The 24920-nt window shown below is 46.4% G+C and overlaps 2 protein-coding genes across 5 annotated transcripts; one reads left to right on the forward strand and one right to left on the reverse strand.

Moving 5' to 3' along the window:
- Positions 1-1633: 1633 nt before the first annotated feature.
- Positions 1634-23081, forward strand: ARMC7 (armadillo repeat containing 7). Of its 4 annotated transcripts, none has more exons than XM_077163836.1 (4): positions 1634-2035; positions 2126-2269; positions 20979-21023; positions 21610-21711. In XM_077163836.1, the coding sequence occupies exons 1-3, from the start codon at positions 1945-1947 to the stop codon at positions 20987-20989; spliced, it is 246 nt and encodes an 81-aa protein (XP_077019951.1). In that variant the 5' UTR covers positions 1634-1944; the 3' UTR covers positions 20990-21023; positions 21610-21711. The 4 variants fall into 4 exon arrangements, 3 of the variants coding, with proteins under 3 accessions (XP_077019951.1, XP_077019950.1, XP_077019952.1); XR_013177439.1 differs by lacking the exon at positions 20979-21023 and adding an exon at positions 18020-18137 and having other exon boundaries at positions 1637-2035; positions 21610-21721; XM_077163835.1 differs by lacking the exon at positions 20979-21023 and having other exon boundaries at positions 1643-2035; positions 21610-23081.
- Positions 23059-24744, reverse strand: NT5C (5', 3'-nucleotidase, cytosolic). The gene is made up of 5 exons (XM_077163828.1): positions 24512-24744; positions 24041-24141; positions 23901-23961; positions 23578-23692; positions 23059-23471 (listed from the first exon to the last, which is right to left on the reverse strand). Exons 1-5 carry the CDS (start codon positions 24695-24697, stop codon positions 23281-23283), a joined length of 654 nt encoding a protein of 217 aa, XP_077019943.1. The 5' UTR covers positions 24698-24744; the 3' UTR covers positions 23059-23280.
- Positions 24745-24920: the final 176 nt, after the last annotated feature.

Consider the following 24920-nt stretch of genomic DNA (forward strand, 5'->3'; position numbering starts at 1 on the left):
AGCCTGTCACGAGTGCCCCCTATTAGTCAGTCGTGGTAGTGCAGGGGCAAGGCAAGAGTACTGGGCTGGGACGGAGACCAGAGTTGATGTTGAACTCAGAAACAACTTGCTGTAACTTTAGGCAAATTGTTCCCCATCTCTGGGCCTTTAAAAAGGAGCTTGGCCTGGATGAGCATGCTCTGAAGGAGTAGAAAAGAGGGCAGTTGGGGGCTGGTAGGTAGATTAGTACTTTGATATGTTGTGTCTCCCCATATAGGCCCATTTCCTGAAAACAAATTTATTTTAAGGAAAAAAAAATTGAATATTCAACATAGAGTACTTTGACCCTGACCTCATTTCCCCCCAGGCAAAAGTGGCAATAAACCCTGGGCAGAATCCCTTCAACAAAAAATTTTATTGAGACCTTAAAGACCTGGTCGCTGCCTTCAGAACAAAACAAAGGACTAAGAATTCTTTCCCAAGGAGAAGGATCCCTGAGGGTTTGGGAGGGAATAAAGCCAAACACTTGAGGGATGGTGGGGTGGCCCATCTAATTCTAGAACCCAAATTTAGCTGATTAGCCTGGGACTAGTCTAGAGGACCTGGGGCAACTCCTGCCTCCAGGCCTTTGCTGTTCAATCCAGGCAGAGAGCTACATGTCTCCCAGCTTTGGACTGTGATGCATGTCCCTGTGCCACTTCAGCTCCTCACAGAAGCCAAAGACCTGGGGAGGGGGCTGGGGCCACCACCCTCTCCAACAGTTTGGGTACCCTGAGCTCCGACTACTGTTAAAACCGCTCCAGAGGGTGTGTGCAGAACAGGGCTGACCACAGGGACCTAGTAGGTCTGCAGAAAGTAGGGGCCTGCTCCCAAGGGAGCTGCTGCTGGCTGGACTGTTGTCACTGTCCAGCCTCTGGATGTCACACGGTCCTCACCCTCAAGAAGCTCACGGCCTAAGCCCACTTCCCCCCCACATTTTCAAGCACAATGGGAGTGGTGGTGTTACCTCTTTCCCTGATGCTCCAGTCCCGGGCACCCACGAGGTCCGTTACATACCTCCTTTCTGGGAGGTCCTGAGAAGGAACTGGGCCGGAGGACTTCGGCACCCAGGACCCCACAACCCAGAAAGCCGCCAGTGGGACACATGGGTAAACCCAGGTTCCTTCTAGGGCTCACCGATGCTGTCCCAGGCGCCCCCGCCTGCCTTGCTAACAATGAGCCATGGGATAGTCTCCAACCCGCGTGATTGATGGCCAGAGGTGGGGAGGAGGGGGCGTCGGACTCGCCCAACTTTTTGGAAAAGCCGCCCCAATTGTAAAGTCATAGGACCGACACGGGGAACGGGGAGCTGACGCAAGAGCTACGCAGGAGCGTCCCTGGGCCGAGGAGGCCAAGTTGCGACCCCCGCCAAGTATGTGGAGGTCTGGAGGTGCCTCTGCCTCGACGAGCCCCCACAGCGGTGCCTCTGATTCCCCAGAGGCGCTCCTTAACGCCACCCCCGACCCTCCCACCAACCTGAGGCCCATTCTCTGCTCGCGGTCGGACTGGTGCCACAAAGTACACCCCGAGTAACGCGAGGGAAGCCACGCCCCTTTCCCCGCCCCTTCCGCCCTGCGGGGTGGGAACTAGCACAACTTCCGCCGGAGGCCGGAACCCCGCGGAGAGCAGAGCGTTGGAGTCGGGGATGCGGATGCTGGTCCCTCCCCTTCCGCTTTAAGTGGCAGGGACACCCGGGTCTCCAGTTCCCCAATTTTGACTTAGCGTCCCGAGACCCCATCCCACCCCCACATCCCAGTCTAAGCCTCAAGTTACAGCACAACCTGAACCCAGGAAAAGAACCCGTTTCCCGTCCCGGCCCCGGCTTCTCCGACGGGTGGTCGGTCCGGTGAGGTCCACGTCTGGCTGCCCGGCTTCGCCTCCCACGCCCTCCCCGCCCGGGCCCCGGGGCCCTCCGCCGCGGCGACGATGGCCCAGAAGCCGAAGGTAGACCCTCATGTCGGGCGGCTGGGATACCTGCAGGCGTTGGTCACGGAATTCCAGGAGACGGAGAGCCAGGGTGAGAGCCGCGAGTGGGAGCCAGGGGCCGGGGTGGAGGTGCGGCCGCGGCCGCCGGGGACCTGCCTCCAGCGCCGCTTTCCCGTTGCAGACGCCAAGGAGCAAGTCCTGGCCAACCTCGCCAACTTCGCCTATGACCCCAACAACTACGGGTATCTGCGGCAGCTGCAGGTCCTGGATTTGTTCCTTGATTCGCTGTCAGAGGAGAATGAGACCCTGGTGGAGTTTGCCATCGGTAAGGATGGGGTCGCCTTCTCCCCCCACCCCCACGAGCCCAACCTTCCCCTTGCACTGCCTGGGAGGCTGGAGTGAGATCAGTGAGAAGTGAGTTCTTCGGAAGGGAGTCTTAAGCAGCCCCTCGGCTGTAAAGGCAGATCTTTGCGATGTCTGTTATGCCTCCTCGGTTGTCCAAGGTCACAGGTAGTTTGAGACAAGCCTGTAACTTCACACCCAGGACCCTCTCTCTCCTGCTTAGAGGCGAGATCACAAATGAGGGAATGGATTGAAGCTATTTTGAGATTACTCTGTCTTTAATGTTTTAATTTCAAAAAACATAAGGATGACTTGGGCTCTCTAGCTTATAGCTCCTGAAGTTGTTATGGTCTTACGACCTATTGAATGTATGTTTATTGGGTCTGTCCTGACAGCAAGGTGCTGTTCTAAGAGGAGATGTCAAACAAGTTGGGAAAATGTGTTTGTCCTCAGGGGGCTTACATTCCAGTAAAGAGAGAATTGGTGAACAAGCAAACAAAAAAGGTGATACTGTGAACCGAATTGCCAGGGGTAAGATAAATCAATAACAGTTGGGGGCTACTTCCATTTTGGCCATCAGAGGAAGGGCGTATAGGCTGAGGCATGGCATGGACAAAGACCTGAAAGCAGGAAGGAGCCAGAGGAAGGTTAGTGTGGCAGGGCTGTGGCAAGTAAAGGGGAGAGTGGTATAAAAGGAGGTCAGAGGGTTTGGCAGTGCCAGAGCTTACAGGGCCTTGGGTCAAGGCTATGTGGAAAGAGCTTGGAATTTATTCTGAGAGCAAACAAAAATTATTTTTTCATTATACATCTTTAAAAAAAAAACATATCTCTATTTAAAAATAACAGTCCTCTAAGTGACAGGAGTTTTATTTACATAGGCAAAAGAAACTTTTAATAATAATTCCTAATATTTACCCGGTATGCACATCTCTTCAGTAGTCCCCAAAGGGACATTTTGTTGTTGTCGTTGGTTAGGATAAGCCAGGATCCAGTCCAAGATCCTTGAGTTTCCTCTGGTTGTTAAATGGTCCCTTAAATCTCTCTTTCTCTGTTTTTAATCAACATTTTAAGTTTAGAACAGTTTTAGAAAAATTGCAAACATAATACAGAGTTCCCATATACCTGGGTTCCCCTGTTTAGCGTCTGACATTACTGTGATACATTTGTTGCAGTCAGTGAACCAACAGTGATATATTATTAAATTAAAATTTGTACTTTATGCAAATTTCCTTTCTGTTCCTGGATCCCATCCAGAATCCCACATTACATTTATGTTTTTTTTTTTATTAAATTTTTTCTCTTTTACAGAATCTTTATTACGAATGGTCAGTGTTAAAAGTGTGAAATGTATAGAAGCCATTGCTTGTGAAGTCATTTGCGTGCTCTAGTTGTAGAGATGCAACATCAAGTTCATTGCTACATATGAGTACAGATTTTCTTCCTGGGCTATGTGATTTGGAGTTTGCTCTCTTTATCAGAGTCATAAAAGTTAAATCATACTCTGTCTTTCCTTTTATGTCTGGCTTATTTCACTCAGCATTATATCCTCTAGGTTCATCCATGTTGTCAGTGCTTCAGGACGTCATTTCATCTTACCGCTGCATATAGTATTCCATCGCGTATATATACCACATTTTGTTTATCTGCTCTTCAGCTAATGGACATTTGGATTGTTCCATCTTTTGGCGGTTATGAATAGTGGGTGCAAATGTCTGTTCATATCACTGTTCTCAGCTCTTCTGGGTATATACCCAGTATTGGTGTTGCCAGGTCATAGGGCACTTGATATTTAGTTTTATAAAAACTGCCAGACTGTCTACCACAGCTGCTGAACGATTGGTTATACATTTCTACCAGCAGTGCCTAAGTGTTCTGGTTTTTCTACATTCTCCTGTTTGTTTAATAGCAGCCATTCTTATAAGTATGAAATAATATCTCAGTATAGTTTTGATTTGCATTTGCATTATAGCTAATGAAGATGATATGCTTTTTGACCATTTGTTTTTGCCCTTTGGAAAAATGTCTATTCATATCTTTTGGCCATTTTATAACTGGATTGATTGTTCTTTAGTTGTTGAGTTGTATAATTTCTTTATGTACACAGGATAGCAAACCTTTATCCGATATATGGTTGCCAAATATTTTCTCCTGTTGAGTTGGCTGCCTCTTCATCTTTTTGACAAACTCGGCTGCCTCTCCATCTTTTGACAAACTCCTTTAAGGCACAGAAGCTTTTGATTTTAAGAAGTTCTTATTTACCTATTTTTTCTTTCGTAGCTTGTGCTTTAAGTGTAAAGTTCAAGAAGTTACCTCTTATTACTAGGTCTTGAAGATGTTTCCCTATATTTTCTTCTAGGAGTTCTATGGTACTGGCTCTTACACTTAGGTCTTTAATCCATTTTGAGTTAATTTTTGTATAGGATGTAAGTTAGGGGTCCTCTTTCATTCTTTTGGCTACTGATATCCAGTTCTCCCAAGCCCTTTATTGAAAAGGCTATTCTGTCCCAATTCAGTGGAGGCCTTGTCAAAGATTAATTGACCATAGATTTGACAGTCACTCTTTTCGCTCTTAATTCAGTTCCATTGGTCAATACTTCTGTCTTTGTACCAGTACCATGCTGTTTTGACCACTGTGGCTTTACAGTAAACTTTAAAGTCAGGAAGAGTTAGTTCTCCCATTTCGCTTTTCTTTTTTTAGTATTTTTAGCTATTCGAAGTTTCTTTCTTTTCCAAATAAATTTGATAACTAGCTTTTCTGAGTCTTCAGAATAGGTTGTTGGAATTTTAATTGGTGTTTCATTGAATCTGCAGATCAATTTGGGTAGAACTGACATCTTAGTGACATTCAACCTTCCTATCCATTAGCATAGAATATCTTTTCACCTATTTAGATCTTCTTTGATTTCTTTTAACAATATTTTGTAGTTTTCTGGGTACAGGTCCTTTACATCACTGATTACGTTTATTCCTAAATACTTGGCTCTTTTAATGGCTGTTTTGAATGAATTGTTTTCCTTGTCTCCTCTGTGAGATCATTACTTGTATATAGAAATGTTACTGATTATTGCACATTATTCTTGTATCCCATCACTTTGCTGAATTTATTAGCTCAAGTAGCTTTGTTATAGATTTCTCAGGATTTTCCAAGTATAGGGTCTTGTCTTCTACAAATAATGAAAGTTTTACTTCTTCCTTTCCTATTTGGATACCTTTCCTTTTTTTTTTTTTTTTTGCATGGTGTGCTGGTTTAAAAGGAAGTATGCCCCCTAGAAAACCCATGTTTTAATCAAAATCCCATTTCATAAGGGTGGAATAATCCCTATTCAGTATTGTATGTTTGAAACTGTAATCAGATCATCTCCCTGGATGATGTGATTTAGTCAAGAGTGGTTGTTAAGGTGGATTAGGTGACGACATGTCTCCACTCATTTGGGTGGTCTTGAATGGTTTACTGGAGTCCTATAAAAGAGGAAACATTTTGGAGAGAGCCCCTTTTTGGTAGAGCTACATGAAAGCCAGCCAATGCCACCATGTTTGTCATGTGCCCTTCCAGCTGAGAGAGAAACGTTGAATGTCATTGGCCTTCTTGAACAAAGGTGTCTTTCTCCGGATGCCTTAAATTGGACATTTCTATAGACTTGTTTTAATTGGGACATTTTCTCAGCCTTAGAACTGTAAACTAGCAACTCATTAACCCCCTTGTTAGAAGCCATTCCATTTCTGGTATATTGCATTCTGGCAGCTAGCCAACTAGAACACATGGGCAGGCACCAGGAATCGAACCCAGGTCTCCAGCGTGGCAGGTGAGGACTCTGCCTGCTGAGCCACTGTGGCCCACCCCTATTTGGATGCCTTTTATTCCTTCCTCCTACCTTATCTCTCTAGCTAGAACTTCTAGTACAGTGTTGAATGATAGTGATGACAGTGGGCATCCTTGTCTCATTCCCAATGTTGGGGGGTAAGCTTTCAGTTTCTCACTGTTGAGAATGATGCTTGCTGTGGGTTTTTCATATATGCTCTTTATGATATTGAGGAAGTTTCCTTCATTTTCCTACGTTTTGATGTGTTTTTATCAGAAAAGGATGCTGAATTTTGTTGAATTTTTTTTATGCATCAATCGATATGATCATGTGATTTTTTTTCCCTTTCAGTTTGTTAATGTATTATATTACATTGATTAATTTTCTTATGTTGAACCACCCTTGCATTCCTGGTATAAACCCCACTTGTTCATGATGTATAATTCTTTCAGTATATCGTTGAATTCAACTTGCTAAAATTTTGTTGAGAATTTTTACATCTGTATTCACAGGGAGTCTCCTTTTGTGTAGCGTCCTTATTGGGCTTTGGTATTTGGTGGTGTTAGCTTCATAAAATGGGTAGATAATGTTCCTGTTTCCTCAGTTTTTTGGAAGAGTTTGAGCAGGATTGGTGTTAGTTCTTTTTGTAATGTTTGATAAAATTCCCCTGTGAAGCCGTCTGGTCCTTGGCTTTCTTTGTAGGAAGATTTTTTTTTTATTATTAATTTTTTAATTAAAAAAATATATAACAACAAACAGACACAAACATTCTTAACATATGTTTCATTCCATTCTACATATATAATCAGTAATTCACAATATGATCAAATAGTTGCATATTCATCATCATGATCATTTCTTAGAACATTTGCATCAATTCAGAAAAAGAAATAAAAAGGCAACAGAAAAAAAATCGTACATACCTGTAGGAAGATTTTTGATAACTAATTGAATTGCTTTACTTGTAATTAGTTTGTTAAGATCTTCTATTTCTTTTTAAGTCAGTGTCGGTAGTTCATATGTTCCTAGAATTTTGTCCATTTCACCTAAGTTGTCTCATTTGTTAGTGTATAGTTGTTTATAATATCCTCTTATGATTTTTAAAATTTCTTCAGGATCCATGGTAACAACCCCTCTCGCATTTCTGATTTTGTTTATTTGGACCCTCTCTTTTTTTTCCTTTGTCAGTCTAGCTAGGGGCCCACCAATTTTTTTGATTTTTCTCAAAGAAAAATTTGTTGATTCTTTCTGTTTTTTGTTCTCCAAGTCATTTTTTTTTTGCTTTAATCTTAGTTATTTCTCTTTGTCTGTTTGCTTTGAAGTTAATTTGCTGTTCTTTCTCTAATTCCTCCAGGTGAAAGTTAGGTCATCAATTTTGCTTGTTCTTCTTTTTTAATATGGCATTTAGGGCAATAAATTCCCCTCTCAGCACTGTCTTTGTCGCATCCCATAAGTTCTGATGTGTTGTTTTTTTCATTTTCATTTGTCTCCAGGTTATTTACCAATTTCTTTAACAATTCCTTCTTTGACCCACTAATTAAGAGTGGATTGTTTAGGGTTTGATTCCTGGTGCCTGCCCGTGCAAAAAAAAGAGCGTATTGTTTAATCTCTATATTTTGAAAGTTCTGATTCTTTGATGATTATTAATTTCCATCTTGATTCCATTGTGATCAGAGAAAGTGTTTTGAATAAATTCAATCTGGTTAAATTTATAAAGGCCTGGTATGTGTCCCAGCATATCATCTTTCCTGTAGAATGTTCCATGAGCACTGGAGAAGAATGTATATCCTGATACTTTGGTGTGTAACAATCTATTTATGTCAATTAGGCCTAATTGGATCCTTATTCATCTTTTCTGTAGTTGTTCTATTTATGGATATTGGCGAATTGAAATCTCCCACTATCATTGTTGAAACATCTGTTGTTCTGTTCAGTTTTACCAATGTTTGACTCATGTACTTTGGCGCTCCTTGATTGGAAGTATAAGCATTTATGATTGTTATTTCTTCTTGGTGAATTGTCCCTTTTATTAATATATAGTGTCTTTCCTTGTCTCTTATGACATCTTTACATTTAAAGTCTATTTTATCTGATATTATTTTACTTTGTTTTGGTTACACCTTGCATAGAACAGCTTTTTCCATCCTTTGACTTTCAGTCCTTTGGTTTCCTTGGGTCTAAGATAAGTCTCTTGTGAGCAGCATATAGATGAGTCATACTTTTTAATCCATTCTGCTAATCTGTGTCTTTTAAGTGAAGTGGTGAGTTTAGTTCATTAACATTCACAGTTACTACTTTAAAGGCAGTTGTGGATCTATCATTTTATCCTTTAGTTTTTGTCAGCTGTTTATTTTATTTTCCCTCTCTCACTTTTTATCCCTTAAGTTACCCTTACTGATATGCTTCAATTCTGTACCCTCCTCCAGACCTCCCTCTCCTGTCTTTTTCTTTCAGCTGACAGAACTCCCTTTAGTATTTCTTGTAGGGCAGGTGTCTTGTTGACAAATTCCACATTACATTTAATTATCATATCTCCTTAGGCTCCTCCCAGGCTTAGCTTTTTTGAATGAGCCTGACAGTTTTATTAGCATAAAGTTGTTCATAGTATCCTGTTATTACCTCCTTTATTTCTGTGGGGTCAGTGGTTATGTCTCCTCTTCCATTTCTGATCTTATTTATTTGCATCCTCTCTCTTCTTCTTTTTGTCAATCTTGCTAAGGGCCCATCAATCTTATTGATTTTCTCATAGAACCAACTTCTGGTTTTATTGATTTTCTCAATTGTTTTCATGTTCTCAATTTCATTTATTTCTGCTCTAATCTTTGTTATTTCTTTCCTTTTTCTTGCTTTGGGGTTAGTTTGCTGTTTTTTCTCCAGTTCTTCCAAGTAGACAGTTAATTCCTGAATTTTTGCCCTTTCTTCTTTTTTGATATAGGCATTTAGGGCAATAAATTTCCCTCTTAGCACTGCCTTTGCTGCATCCCATAAGTTTTGATATGTTGTGTTTTCATTTTCATTCGCCTCGAGATATTTATTGATTTCACTTGTAATTTCTTCCTTGACCCACTGGTTGTTTAAGAGTGTGTTGTTAAGCCTCCACGCATTTGTGAATTTTCTGGCGCTCTGCCTATTATTAATTTCCAACTTCATTCCTTTATGATCTGAGAAAGTGTTGTGTATGATTTCAATCTTTTTAAATTTGTTGAGACTTGCTTTGTGACCCAGCATATGGTCTATCTTTGAGAATGATCCATGAGCGCTTGAGAAAAAGGTGTATCCTGTTGTTGTGGGGTGTAATGTTCTATAAATGTCTGTTAAGTCTAGCTCATTTATTGTAATATTCAACTTCTCTGTTTCTTTATTGATCGTCTGTGTAGATGTTCTGCCCATTGATGAGAGTGGTGAATTGAAGTCTCCAACTATTATGGTATCTGTGTCTATTTCCCTTTTCAGTGTTTGCAGTGTATTCCTCACGTATTTTGGGGCATTCTGGTTTGGTGCGTAAATATTTATGATTGTTATGTCTTCGTGTTGAATTGTTCCTTTTATTAGTACATAGTGTCCTTCTTTGTCTCTTTTAACTGTTTTACATTTGAAGTCTAATTTGTTGGATATTAGTATAGCTACTCCTGCTCTTTTCTGGTTGTTATTTGCATGAAATATCTTTTCCCAACCTTTCACTTTCAACCTATGTTTATCTTTGGGTCTAAGATGTGTTTCCTGTAGACAGCATATAGAAGGATCCTGTTTTTTAATCCATTCTGCCAGTCTGTGTCTTTTGATTGGGGAGTTCAGTCCATTGACATTTAGTGTTATTACTGTTTGGGTAGTACTTTCCTCTACCATTTTGCCTTTTGTATTTTATATGTCATATCTAATTTTCCTTCTTTCTACACTCTTCTCCACACCTCTCTCTTCTGTCTTTTCGTATCTGTCACTAGTGCTCCTTTTAGTATTTCTTGCAGAGTTGGTCTCTTGGTCACAAATTCTCTCAGTGACTTTTTGTCTGAAAATGTTTTAATTTCTCCCTCATTTTTGAAGGACAATTTTGCTGGGTATAGAATTCTTGGTTGGCAGTTTTTCTCTTTTAGTAATTTAAATATATCATCCCACTGTCTTCTCGCCTCCGTGGTTTCTGCTGAGAAATCTACACATAGTCTTATTGGGTTTCCCTTGTATGTGATGGATTGCTTTTCTCTTGGTGCTTTCAAGATCCTCTCTTTTTCTTTGACCTCTGACATTCTGACTAGTAAGTGTCTTGGAGAACGTCTATTTGGATCTATTCTCTTTGGGGTGCGCTACACTTCTTGGATCTGTAATTTTAGGTCTTTCATAAGAGTTGGGAAATTTTCAGTGATAATTTCTTCCATTAGTTTTTCTCCTTTTCCCTTCTCTTCTCCTTCTGGGACACCCACAACACATTTATTTGTGCGCTTCATATTATCATTCAATTCCCTGAGTCCCTGTTCATATTTTTCTATTCTTTTCCCTATAGTTTCTGTTTCTTTTTGGATTTCAGATGTTCCATCCTCCAGTTCACTAATCCTAACCTCTGTCTCTCAAAATCTACCGTTGTAGGTTTCCATTGTTTTTTTCATCTCTTCTGCTGTGCCTTTCATTCCCATAAGTTCTGTGATTTGTTTTTTCAGACTTTCCATTTCTTGTTTTTGTTCATTCTTTGCCTTCTTCATATCCTCCCTCAATTCATTGATTTGGTTTTTGATGAGGTTTTCCATTTCTGTTTGTATATTCTGAATTAATTGTTTCAGCTCCTGTATCTCATTTGAACTATTGTTTTGTTCCTTTGACTGGGTCATATCTTCACTTTTCCTGGTGTGATTTGTTATTTTTTGCTGGCATCTAGACATTTAATTACCTTAATTAGTTTATTCTGGAGATTGCTTTCACTTATCTTACCTAGGGTTTTCTTGCTAGATGAGTTTGTTGTCTATCTGTTCTTTGACCTTCAGTTCAGCTTTTTCTGGGACTCTAGCTTAAGTTTTGTTTAACAGAGGGTAATTTTTCAGTTCTTGTTTTCTTGTTTCTTGTCCTGCTTGTAAGGTACCTTTTCCCTCCCCACCCTTAGGAGGGTCTACATAGGTATTACAGAATCCAGCCGGGTTTTCCCGGACTAAATTGTCCTCCTGTCAGGGGGAAGGAGTCACCTGCATCAGTTTTCCCTGAGGGTGAGACCCAGCAGGTTGAAAGACTTTCCTGTGAAGTCTCTGGGCTCTGTTTTTCTTATCCTGCCCAGTATGTGGGACTTGTCTGCCTGCGGGTCCACCAGCCAAAGATGTTGTGGCTCCTTTAACTTTGGAAGGCGCTCCCTGCTGGGGGCATGGTGGAGACAGAGGAGAGGTTGTGGGCTGGTTTTAATGGCTTCAAATTGCCAAGCCCTGGGGTCTGAATTCCTTGAGAGATAGGATTCCACCTAAGTTGGGCTTCACCCCTCCCCTGGGGAACAGGCAGGCGACAGCCCAGAAAGCAGTCTGTTTCTGCCTATATCTGGGGCATTTGCAGCTCGAGTAGTACCACAGCTGAATCCAGAGGCAGCCAAGCTTTCGTAGAAACAGCCACAAAAACTTCTGTTTAGTCCCCTTTCTTCTTTTTCAGTTAGCCCAATAAGCGACCTCCGCCTTGACCAGTTTCGCCTGAGCTGGGGGCCTATTTTTAGTAGTCAGAATTTGTTTATTAATGCCACAATTGGTATGGTTGAACTCAGTCCCTGCTACTGTTAGAGTGTCTTTCGTTTCCCTCTGGGAAGCTACCTGTGGGGGAGGGGTGCCGGCCACCGGCTGCTGTGGCTTGGGGAACTCACAGTTCTGGAGACTCGCAGCCGGTCCAGCTGGTCCAAACTGGGGTACGCTGTGTGTTTGGTCACTATCGTGGCTCTGGGAGCTGTTCTGTACTGTTTCTGGTTATTTAGTAGTTGTTCTGGAGGACGAACTAAAACGCGTACATTGCTAAGCCGCCATCTTGGCCCCTCCTCTGAGCCTGACAGTTTTGAGGAGTTCTGGTCAAGTGTTTTTGTAGAGTACCTCTCAATCCAGATTTTGCTGTTTCTCCCGTGATTAGGCTGGAGTTATGGGTTTTTTGGGAGGAAGACCATACCATGCCAAATATCAACAGTATATGCTATCAACATGACTTATATCTTTGCTGTAGATCTTAATAATCTGGCTGAGTGTGTTTGTTAGGCTTCTCCACTGTGCAGTTGCTCCTTTCTCCCCTTTCCTTACTGTGCTTTTTGGAAGGAATTCACCAGGTTCAGCCTATTCTTACAGAGTGCTGTGTTATGCCCCACCTCCTTGAGGGTGGCGTATATACATAAATTATCTTAAATCTTTCTCAATCCTGAACAGATCCAATTTTCATGGCCCTAATTGTTGAAGGGTCCAGACAAGTTTGGCAAAAGATCTCACCTTCCCTTTTATCTGGTTGCCTCCTCATGCTGTCGTTGAGCTTGTTCCTCTGGCCCCTTTATTTCCTGTAACCTAGAAAATAGATTTAAAGACTCGATAGAATCAAATGGCACATTTTTTTGCTGGATATCACATATGTATGTAACTGAAGTTTTGAAAAACCTTTTATGTTCTCCCTGAATGTGTGTGGTACCCGGGCCTAGAGTGCAAATGGGGGACCCCCTTCTCATCTCACCACAAGGGGCCTCATGCACGTGTGTGGACATCCAAGCCCTTTTCATACTCCTGGCAAATAGCTGCCCCCTTAGCCCTTCCTTGGACTTAAAGCTGCACACACCCAGTGAGGTCCACCTTGGGAATCAAGCCCAGGAAACAGACCCTTGAAGTTGTGCAGATTTAGGGCCAGACCTCCAGGTACTGGGGGGTAAGGCATGGGGGTGGATTTGGGTGGGCTCCACCAAGTCCTCGCCCTGTGGAAAAGACTGAACTGGGGCCTCTAAGGCTGGGCTGGCTCACATCTCTGCCCCTCTGAAAGGTGATTATGTTAAAGAAATATTCTGAAAGATTGGTCTTTAAGAGTTCCACCAAAGTAAGACCCCCCTGCTCCTGTTTTGGAACTTAGCTCCACAGCTTCTGCCAGCTGGATGGTGACAGTAGCCCCGGCAGAAGTATGTGGCTGTGCTTCCACCTGGGAAGGATAGAGCTCCTCCAAATTGAGCTTTGACCCTGAGAAAGCATGCCTTAAGTCAAAGAGCAGTCTCCCCAAGAAGTGTTTTTACCATATGGAGTCCACTCTGCTGGGATTTGTGCTGGCTCAGGAAGCAGTCCCTGTGCAGGGCCCCTGGCATATTGCATCTAGAAACTCCTCTCTGAGAGCTGTGGTGGAGGCTTCCCAGGGTCGATGTCCAAGCCCAGGACCTGGGGTCCTGGTCCCCCAGTGCTGGTCCTGAGTCTTCCACATGTTAATTGGATTCTTACCCCTTCTCCGAGCTTCGTTTCCTCACCCTATGCCTTGCCTACCTCGCAGACCTGTTGTGGGGATCAGGACTGTTGTGTGTGTGTGTGTGTGTATCTCCATGAAGATATTTTGTCTAGAATCAGTATCATTATCACTTTTACTTTTTCCAGTCGCTTTTCCTCCTCTTCTCTTCCTTCCTCCCACCGGAGCAAGGACCCCAATCCCAAGAATAATAGCATTCTCAGCATTTGAATCCTTCCATGAGATCCTCTGCAGATCAAATTTCACTTATATTTGTTGTGCATAACTTAGAAGGAGAGTCCTAGTGGTACTTGCAAATGTATTCCTTTTCTGCATTTCCCTTTCTCTTAACCTCTTGTGCTAAATGGGGAAACATTGTCAGGTGCTTATTGTTAATCCACTGCTCTAAAAGGCGCTGTGCAGCACTTTGTAGCTTTGAGTCTTTATCTCTGGTGACAGGCCTGAGATTGTGATCTCTGTGAGGACAGGGCCCAGCGTTACTGATTTCTGTATGACTTTAATGCTCAGGCCTTTTTGCAGGGGTCAGGGGTGGAAAGGGAGGGGAAAGCAGGCAGGTGCAGTGTATCTTAATCTTACAAACAGCCGGCAAAGAGGAGAGCTGGCCCATGGCTGTAGCTTGCAGAGCTGACTGTGTTCTTTTGTTGGCAGGCAGGAGAATGAATTTGGTAAGGGCTGGGCTTTTGGGGTCCTGGCTTCAAGATCTCACTCCAGCCCCTACACCTGAGAGTGGGATTTCCCTTCTCCAGTCATCTGTAAGTTGGAGATAGCCTCAGTGTCTGCCTCAAAGAAATTAAATGGGATGGTGTTTAGGGCCAGGGTCCGCAGCTGCAGGGTCCCCTCAACCTCCATACTGCAACCTGGTGTCTAGAGCCCCCTTTGAGGTTAAACGATTCCCTCTTCTCCAAGAGGGGTGAGGTGGGATGGATAGGAAGAAACCTGAGTTGCTCCTCAGCATCCCAGTGGGTGCCCAAGTGGTGTGAGTGGTAGTGAGCCTTGATATGCTCACTTCCAGCTGCATTAATGGAGTGGTGAGAATGGTATTTATGGAGACCTACTGCGTGCTGGGCCTTAAGACAGCACCGAAATAGGTGTGTCATTAACATCCGGGTCTCAATAGGGAATCTGGGCCGTAGGAAGGTTAAGTAGGTTGTTCAAAGCTTTAAAAAGTGCTTGACCTGGGACTTAAACCCAAGGCAGTCATATTCTTGAAGCTGTTCTCTTGACCCTATCCTGCCCTTAGAGGAGATCTTAATTCCTAGGCTTGTGGACTCCTAAAGCTAGAAAGGAACTTATTCCAAATCCCTCATTTTGCTGATAAGGAAATTGAGGCACAGCTGATTAGCCCTTGGCAGTTAATGGCAGGCCAGGGTCGGAATACAGATTTTCTTCTGATTGTATTGCAGCCCACCAAAATCGGAACCCCTCTTTTTGTGGGCCATCACGGGTGGTACCGACAGTCTGGGCAACATTTGGAATCCTGGTGGTCAGGAAAAGGCCCATTGACTTCAGCTGTTGAACCCAGGGCAATGTTTTTTATTGTTGTTGCTGTATTTATTTATTATTTAATTTTATTTTATTTTATTTGTCTTCCTTTCTGGAGTATGTTTTTTTAAATTTTTTATTAATTAAAAAAAAATTACAAGAAAGAAACACAAACATTTCCAACACATACACTCAGCAATTCACAATATCATCACATAATGTATTTATTTTTTGTTCAAAATCAAGAAAGACATCTCTTCTAGAAAGCTTTCCCTGATACATCACACCCAACTCTGATTTTTTCCCCTATATACTCCCTTAGTATCCTCTAAGCATCTGTTGTAACATAAGGTTGAGTTTGGGGAGATTTGGCTTCTTGAGTGTAATTCACTCATTGCAGATATGACATGTATGTGTGAGTGTGTGCTTATGCTTTCTCATCCCTCAGGAGGTTGTACCCCATCTATCTCTGGCTGGTCCTAGCTGCCCCATGCAGCCCCCGGGAAGGGGGGTAACTGACAAACTCACTCACTGGCAAGGAGTACAGGGTCAATAACTGGGAGTTGTGAGTTGCAGTGTGTGTGTGTGCTAAGTGCCACTCGCTTCATGTGGTTAGTGCAGTGTCATTGTGGTTGAGTTGTCTTCGTTGGTTGATATTAAATAAGAGGAACTGTACTGGGAGATGACACTGGTTAGGCCAGAGCTGCCCTTGTTGGGGACATTGCTGGAAGTGGGTGCATTATTGGGAACCAGGTGTAAAGCCAGGATCTCAGTAAATACTAGGTGAATGAATGAAACAATTCAGAGCTCATGCCCTAAATAAAAACTTTGTTAGCCTTTGGTAAATATTTGAGAATGTGTTTGCTTGAAGCATTATGATTATGAGCTGTCCTATTTGCTGGTGTTCACATGCATACGGACGCTATATGGAGAGACAGAGGAATCAGGAGATAATCCCCTGCTTCCATGAAAACTGGTCACATCCTAGAATATCACTGAATACTTGGCAGTTCTGTTACTAAAAGAGCTCAAGGAGCTGGCTTCCCAGAGTTCAGGTTTAATTGCTTTTCTGTGTTGTATTTCCTGCGATACATGCAGGTGCCACCAGATGGCAGTGGTGCTCAGATAAAAGCTAGTAAAATCCTTGCAACTTCTCTGAAAAAGTGTTTGGTGAAATGGAAGATAGGCGAGCCCCAGGACCCTAAGTTAGTTTCCGTGCAAGCGTATTCATGTTCACAATGTCATTAGCAGCATTCTCTGTAGCAGTCTCAAAGTGGAAACAATCAATAGTAGAATGGATACTGATATTATAGGATATACTATGTAGCAACAAAAATTAACAATCTACAATGCAATAGATTAACCTTAGAAACAATGCTAAGTGAATGATGCTAAACACAAAATAATATTTACAGTGTGATTCCATTTCTATAAAGTCCAAAGACAGGTGGAACTGAACCATAGTATTTAGGGGTGTGTGAATTATATATATATATATATTTTTTTTTTTAATTAAATTTTTAAAAGGTCCTGCTCTTGTTTAGAATTTAGGGGAGGGGGAATGGGCCTCTGCATGTCAGGAGGGATAGTGAAGGCTGACCTAGCAAATGATTTAAAAATTCTTTTATTACGTTATATAAAGCAGGGAGGTGTTCATATCTGTTTATCCTGGGGGTAGGGAGAACACTGGGTCAGGAAGGGACCCGCGGGGGCTTCTGGACCACCGATGTGTTTGGTTCCTGACCTCAGTGGTGGTTACACAGCATTTGCTTTATCATTATTAAACTACCTGTATGTGTCAGCCCTTCTCTGCATTTGTGGGCTGCAGGCATGGCCCTGTGCCAGCTTCTGGAGCGATAAAGAGGTGTGTTCTTGGCCCCTGCCTTCCACGGGGAATTCACAGTTTGGCTGGGGAGAGGAAATTCAGTGCCGCGCAAAGAAGTATGTCCCAAATACCAAACCAGTAGTACAAGACAGTTGATGCTTGTTGAGCATCTACTCTGCCCGGGACTGCCTGGTTTGTTCATCTGCCTCTTTTGCAGATGAAGAAACTGAGGCTTAGAAAAGGTGAGTTGCCTGCTCTGGTTATGTAGGTCCTTAGCGTCAAGGCTGGGATTCCAACTAGAACTGCCCAACCCAGACCCCCAGCTGCGATGCCCTGCAGCTGCCTGGCACACCCTGCTCTCACTGAGGTCACCCCCCTTTCCACTTAATGATACCTTCCCAGCCATCCCCCCTGTGGTGGGGGTCTCTTCTGCTCCTTGCTCAGAAGGTGGCCCCAGGCTGCCCTCACCTTGGTCAGAGCAGCCTTGGTCACCCCTCCTACTGGCAGGGTCTGTGTACCCTCCTCTGACTTGTAGACATGCATAAAATGTAGCGTTTTGGTTTTGGCTTTGGCTTTTGTTTTTTTTAATCACCATCCTCCCTCCCTTTTTTTTACTGTGGTAGTGTATTTAACATAAAGTTTGCCGTTTTAACCATTTAAATTTTTAGGAGTACAATTCAGTGGCATTAATTATTTTTACAATACTGTACTACCATCACTCTGTCCATTACCAAAAACTTTTTTGTCACCCAAAACAGAAACTCTACCCTTTAAGCAGTAACTCTCTGTTTTAGTTTCCTTGCTGCCAAAAAAATAACATACACTGAGTTATAGTGTAGGCATAGGTTTAACTTTGTCAGAAGCTGGCAGTTTTCCTCTGTAGTTATGCTATGTTACAGGCCCGCGTGAGCGTTCCAGTTGCTCCACTTCCCCCTCGACACTTAGCATTGTCAGTCTTTTTTATTTTAGCCGTTATGGTGGGTGTGTGGGGACATCTCGCTGTTGTTTTATTTTTTATTTCTCTCATAAATAATGAGCATATTTTCATATATTGTTGTCCCTTTTGTGATAAGTTTGTTAGAATCTTTTTACTCATTTTCAAATTGGGTTTTCATCTTTTATTGATTTGTAGTACTTTATATATTCTAGATACAAGGCCTTTTTTCTTTTTCTTTTTCTTTTAATGTGTATATTCATTTGCCAGCTATGTATTGAGCACCTGCTACATGGCAGGCAGTGGATACAGAAAGGGACAAGAAAGAATCCCCATACCCATGGAGCTTGTCATCTAGCGGGACAACAACCAATAAATGTACTGACAGGTAACTGGTGTAATGTCAGTAAGTGTGCGGGAAAGAAGTGAAGCCGGGTGGGGGGTGGTGTGATGGGGAGAGGGGCAACTGGGGTGGTCACAGGTCTCAGAGGACCTGACATTTTAGTGGACCTGTTTTTTTTCTTAATGTTTTTATTGTGGTAAAATATATCTGATAAATCATTTTGACCAATTTTAAGGGTATGGTTCTATGACATTGAGTACACTGACTATTTTATGTAACCTTCACTACTAAGACCTGGGTTTTTTTATTTTACTGTATTTGCAATTTGGTGTCCAGTTTTCTTCCTTAACTTTATATTGCAAGCATTTTCCCATAATTAAATAGTATTCTTTGAAAATATGATTTCTAAGAATGGTATAATTTCCATCTTACTTATATCCCAAGTACGGTTGGGCATTTCAGGATGCTTCTGGTTTGTGTGTAGATCTTTTGCCACAGCCCTCCATACTTCAGGACAAGTTCCAGAGGTAGGCTCAGTGGGGAAAACTCAGTGCAGCCGTGGCCTCCTCCTCTCATGGTGCCTCTGTCCCGTCTTGGTTGCCTTGCAGCTGCAGCTCAGCCTTCTTGCCCTTGACCCCCCAAAACTTTCTTCTCAGGCCCTCCCTTCCCTTTTCACTTTTCCAGGAGGCTTCCAGCCAGGCTGGGGGCTTAAACAATTCACCCGCATTTGGGGCCCAGCCAACCAGTCGCTTTGGCAGGGTACTGGGTCCTCTGATCACAGGGAGGGCAGGCCTAGTGGCCCTGAGGCCTTCTCCTGCCCTCCAGCTCCCAGCAGATGCCATCTGATGATTAAATCCCTGGCCTGGCAGCAAGGCCCCACCCAGTCACATCTGGGTATGACCATGACTCCCTGCCAGGCGATTGACTCAGGCTTCATCTTGTCATAGTAGGAATAAAGCTGCCGCCAGTCCACAGTGTGGGTAGGAGGAAATAACGTAGGTGGGGGCTGAGAAGCCAGAGGCCAGCAGGGATGTCCCCACCCATCCCTGCTCCAGGCTGAGCCTGACATCTGCCTGCAGGAGTAGTTGACTTGTGGTTTCCATGGGGACTCTGTTTCCCATAGGAGTGACAGAGGGCTCCCCTCTCCTGGGACTTTGACCCAGTAACTCAAACTCTCATAGCCTCGTCTTCTTCCACCACAGCGAGGGTGGTGATAACACTTGCTTCGGAGGGCTCACTGTGTACTGAGCAACGCCTCAGTGAGAAACCACAGGTCCAGGCATCTGGGACCCATAGGAACAGGAGACACCAGCCCCTGCCTCGTGGAAGGGTAGGCCAGCAAGCACAGAAGGCCATAAACAGGGTGGCCCAGGTAGTGCTGAGGGCAGGATTGACAGGGAAGTCTGTGAGAGGGTTCCTGAGGAGGAGGAAGCAACTGTACAAGGACTAGGGAAAGAGAATCCCAGGAAGGAGGAAAAGCTAAGGGGAAATAGTGCAAAGTCCTGGAAACGAGAAAGAGTTTGGTGTTTTGAGGACCCAAAAGGAGGCCAGGATAGCTGGAACATCTCGGCAAAGTGGCCAGAGGTGGCAGGGACAGATTCTGTAGGCCTTGGAGCCAGCAAGCAGTGGGTTCTATTCTCAGCGTGGCTGGGATTCAGTGAGGACCTGGGCAGAGCTGGCACATGGCATATGCCCCATAATGCATATTTTCTAACTGCTGTGCCCCCAACCCTGTAAGCTTTGCACCATAGAAAGGGAACCTCTTGGTGTACCCCATAGCTCCAGGAACCTCATTCAGCCCCTTTCCTCCCTCAGCAGCAGCCTCTGCAAGCTGCAGCCTGGATCCCAGAACTGCACAAGCCCAAGGTGGCAGCGCCCCCACCCCCACCCCACCCCACCCCTGCCCCGCCCCAAGTGTCTGCAGCCCTCTCACCCGTTTTCTCTGGGCACAATTTAAAACACCTACTTCTTTCATCAAATATTTTTGGAGTGTCTCTGGTGTCAGGCACTGTGGACGTGTAGAATAGGCAGCTGAGGCCTTAGCCTAGGAGTGCTTACCTTCTAGTGGTTTGGGGCAGCTGTGAGCAAGAAAATAAATGTGCAGAGATGAGTTCTCATGGTGAAAAGTATGAGGAGTGTGCCCAGGGAGTGGAGGGGCACAGTTAGGCTGGCCCTGGCACATAAGGCCTCACTCCCAGGAGGAGCTCCAGGAAGTCCTGGGTACCTGCAAGAGGATGCCAGCATGCGAAGAATGGGACCAGCAGGTCCTAAAGCTGCCAGAGGGGGGCAAGTGCAGTGAGCGATGGGAGTGGGGGCAGGGTTCAGTGGCCAGGCCTTGTAGACCACGGCAGGAGTTTGGATTTTATCCCAGATGCAGTGGGATGCCACAGGAGACAAATAGACAAGACCTCAAAAATGTTTCCCTGTAGCAGGACTTACACTGGCTGAGCCATGTGCTGCCAGGGAGGGGGTGGCTCCCACCCTTGGAGGAGGAGGTGTCCCTGGCAGGGGCTCTGTGGGTGCCCCCCTTGCTGGGAGTGATGCTAGCCCGAGGAGGGGCTGTGATCCTCACTCCTGACTGAGGAGTGGTCAGGCTTGGTCAGGCCCTTCATGCAGATGAACTTGAGAAGCCACGAGGCTTGGTCCTCACAGAGCAGGAACCTTGGGGTGGGGGCCCACGACGACACGAAGCTGAGTCAGGAAGTCAGCCTTGGGTATTAGAGTAGCCACCGCTCTGCAGAGTGACCCAAAGACATGGTAGTCCCAGTCCCAAGCCGAGAGGTCACTTAATTGAGGGGGCAGAGCTCAGAGTCAGGATGTGAGAGAGCGGCCCTAGCCATACTCCCTGAGCACAGGTCTTGCTCGGCCTTTTCTTTTGTTCCCCAGAATCCTGGTAACAGGAGCGTGGAGGTTAAATGCTCTCAGCGCCAAATAAGTTATGCTGCATCCATAAAGCAGCCGTGCAGGGGGGTGGGTTGGCATGGGAAGGGCGTCCCATTTTCGCTAAATATTCACTGTATTCGTATATAAAAGATTGTGGGATGAAAAACAAATGTTAAATGTCTGGATGCTAGGTTTATATTCTGGCTTCTTTCTGTGTGTATTAAACAGCTTTCTGAGGTATAATTAACACAGTAAACTACATATTTAAAGTATAAATTCAGAAAGTTTTTACATATGTCTATACTCATTAGCCATCACCTATCTGTATTTTAAAAATTTTTCTAAAATGGTGATTTAGTGTGGGTTTTTTTTTGTTTTACTTTTAAAATGGGAAAGCATACGAGCCATTGAAACTGGCTGAACCAAGAAGAAAAAGGACTTATGCCCCCTTCCAGAAAGCTCAGCTGTAGCTGTGGCAGACAGGCCTGTCTGTCCCCTGGCTGGAGACCAGATGGACTTTGGATCTCTGTCCTGGGCTAGCTTCTCACAGGCCTGGGCCCTTCTCAGTGACTCCGTGGGCAGAGAGGAGATGGGTAGGGCTGTGGCGTAGGGACTCACCCTTGTTCTTCCCCAGGTGGCCTCTGCAACCTGTGCCCAGACAAGGCCAATAAGGAACACATCCTTCAAGCTGGGGGCGTCCCACTCATCATCAACTGCCTGTCCAGCCCCAATGAGGAGACGGTGCTGTCTGCTGTCACCACACTCATGTACCTGGGCACAGCAGGCCCCGGTGCCCAGCCCGAGCTGACCGCCATGCCTGTGGTCCAGTGCATGCTGCGCTTCTCTCTCTCAGCTAACACCAGGCTCCGGAACCTGGCCCAGATCTTCCTGGAAGACTTCTGTTCCCCCAGCCTGGTGGCCGAAGCCCGCAGCTGGAGAGCTCACTCTGCCCTGGGTATCCCACTGCCCAAGGACTGAGGCCCCACAGCAGCCCTGGTCCAAGGAGACCTCCAGGCCTTATTCCCCTTGCTCCCATAGATGGGACCAAAATCTTGATGGGAAGGCACAGGAAGTGGTGGTGGGGGACACAGCTCCCAGAGTTTACTTTTCTGCCATTTTAGAGGTGGGGACTTACACTGGGATGAAAAGGCATTAGGAGTGAGAAGCCAGACTTTTAGACACACGTTGACACCCCACTGCCAGGCTCATACTCTCTGGGTACCTTGACCCACAGTCTTTGTGGAAGGGGTTTGCATGAGGAGAAGCTGAGACTAAGGGTTTAGGAGAACTGTCTGCACTTGAGGAAAATGGGAATTCTCTCTTAACAGAATGAGTGGAGAAATTTTGAAGGATAGAAATGAGAAGGCTCATGGGTAAAGCATTTTGGGGTCTTGGGTCACTGGGAAGGTATCCTGTCCCCTTCCGGGTTATGGAGAACCCAGTGCTCCCCCCAAGCTCTCCAGGCTGGGCATTTGGGCCCAGGGGATGCTGGCCCAGAGAACTGTATGCTCAGGACTGGAGAGCCACACAGCCCTACTTCCTGCCAGCAAACTTGCTAGAGGTTCAGAGCAAAGAAGCCTTGGTCCCTGTCAGCAAGAGGTGTAGCCTGATGGTCAGCGTGGCCATCAAGAGCCACACAGCTGAGCACAGACACAAAGCCTTGAAGCTGCATCTTCTCCTCTCCCCAGCCCATGGCCCTGCTTTGCTTTCAGGGTTAATGAGGGGTCCCTGCCCTAGAGGTATGTCTCACACTGTAATGATGGTGATGCTCAAGTGAGGCCAAGGACCAGACCCCACGTAGTGTGTAACTGAGTGCCCATGTTCATGTGCACTGGCCAATGCAGAGGATGGAAAGTTGGGGTTCAGGAGCAATGTGGGATCCTGGCCTCCTTTCTGTACTCTCTGACAGTGGCCCCTTAGGTGATCAAGAAAAAGCAGAAGCCAGACTGTGTTCTGGAAAGGGAGAGGAGTGCTATCCAAGTATGCATGGGGGTAGGGCAGTCTTGGGACCAGGGGACCAAGGGGAGATGGGAAGCAGAGACCTCCTTGCTAGCAGACCCAGGGTTCCTTTCCCCTTATGTCCTCAAATAAAGGGAACTTAATGGATGAGAGCATGAACATGTTTTATTAAAAGGTTCCTGACTGATTTCTTAAGGACTCTGCATGCCAGCCATGCTCCAAGGGGGGTGCCAAGGGTCAGTGGGAGCATGACAGGTTCCGTGTCTCCCTGCATGGGTCCCCCGCCATGAGGCTCCCTGTCACTCAGCTCTGCTCCAGTGCTCTGCTGGCACCTCCCTGCCTGCAGCTACTCGCCCTCCACTTGTTCCTGACCAAGCCCAGCCTGGTCCCACAGTGCAGCTCCTCGCTTGCTGTCTATTATCTCCCTCCAGTTGTCCCTCCAGGAGAGCAGCCGTTTCCTTGTCGGGGGCAGGGCCAGGTGCTGGTTGTGGCAGCAGGTGAACAAGATGTGCTCCCAGCTTGGGGTCTCCTCCTGGCCTGGGACAGGTCACAGGAGAAAGGCAGCGGGCACGTCATCTGTAATCTGATTATTTTTATTCCCTCTCCCTAATCCGGGCAGGCAAGATGCCTGGAAGTTGCCAACCTTGAATGGTGTCCTTGTCATCAATGAGCAGGTCCCCCAAGATCACCGTCTTGTCCCTTGTCAGGATAATGCGCTCCACAAACTGGGGCCCCAGGTGCTTCTCCACCCAGCGGTACTGAGTAGGGGACACAGATGTCAGAAGAGCCCTCTGGGCCCTGAACTGGGGCAGGGAGCCAGTGGAATGTGTGCTGTGACTGGGATCCTCTTACCAGAGGGCCCTGCCTGGCGTTTCTCTGCACCCCCGCTCCCCACCGCGTTCGCCCTTTTATTCTTTAAACCAGGATTTGGGAGACAGTTTGGCCCAGAGAAGCCCGGCCTCGCACCTTCTCGCCCACGCAGTGGTCATACATCCTCAGAGGACTGGTACAGATGAAGACCTGGGTGCTGCGGGGAGGGGCGAGGGCGCCGTTAGCCCCTCGCCGCCCCCGTGTCCCCCCCCCCCGTCATTCCCCCCCATCTTTACTTGTCCATGGAGCTCATCTCCCGCAGGGCTTCCAGGGCCCCCGGGATGGGCTCCAAGTCCAGGAAGAAGCCTGGAGCCTTGTACACGCTGGCCACCTTCTCCTGGAAGAGACACGTCCTGCGGCTCCTTCTGCCTCCACAGACCCCGCCGGGCGAGGGCGCGGGCCGGGGGGTGGGGGTGAGGGGTCTTTCGACCGGGGTGGAGATGGGGGCACAAAGAGAGGGCGCTTCCCCCAGCTTCCTTGTAGGGAGTGAATTGAGGCGGGAGTTCGTTCATTTCATGCAGAAAGGGAGGGTCTCCGTGAAAGGAATGGGGGCGTCCCGTCCAAGGGGGCCCTGCTGCCACCGTGGGGCCGGGGCTCCCGGGGCGCGGCGGAGGCGACGCGGGATCGGGACTGCCCGCCCCCCCGCCGCGGGGCCGGGGCTCCCCCCTCCCTGCAGCCCCGCACTACGCCCCCCGCCCGTTTCCTACCGCCAGGTCGGGCCGCAGCGCGCGGTACTGCTCGCTGGCGAAGAAGCCCCGGCGCTCCTCCAGCGGCACATGCGGCTCCCGGGGGAAGCGGCGGCGGAAGGCGCGGAGCAGTCCGGCCTCAAAGTCTGCCAGCACGCCGTCCATGTCCACCAGCACCCGCACGGGCCTCGCGCGCCGTGCCGCCATCGCGGCGCCGCCCCGACCTCCTGGGCGGCCAGGCCGGGAAAAGAGCCGCGTGGAGCCCAGCGCGCCGCAGCCTGCCGCTTCCGGAGTCCCAGGGCGGCGGGAGGAGTCGGCCGGGCTCATTAGCATCCACGCGCCTGCGGGGGGCGGGGCGGGGCTCCGGGGCCTAAGCCGCGGGGGGCGGGGGCGGGGCGTGCGCGGGGCCTCCCGGGATCCCAGGGCGGCG

This window comes from Tamandua tetradactyla, chromosome 6 (genome assembly GCF_023851605.1).
Source record: "Tamandua tetradactyla isolate mTamTet1 chromosome 6, mTamTet1.pri, whole genome shotgun sequence".
NCBI lineage: Eukaryota > Metazoa > Chordata > Mammalia > Pilosa > Myrmecophagidae > Tamandua > Tamandua tetradactyla.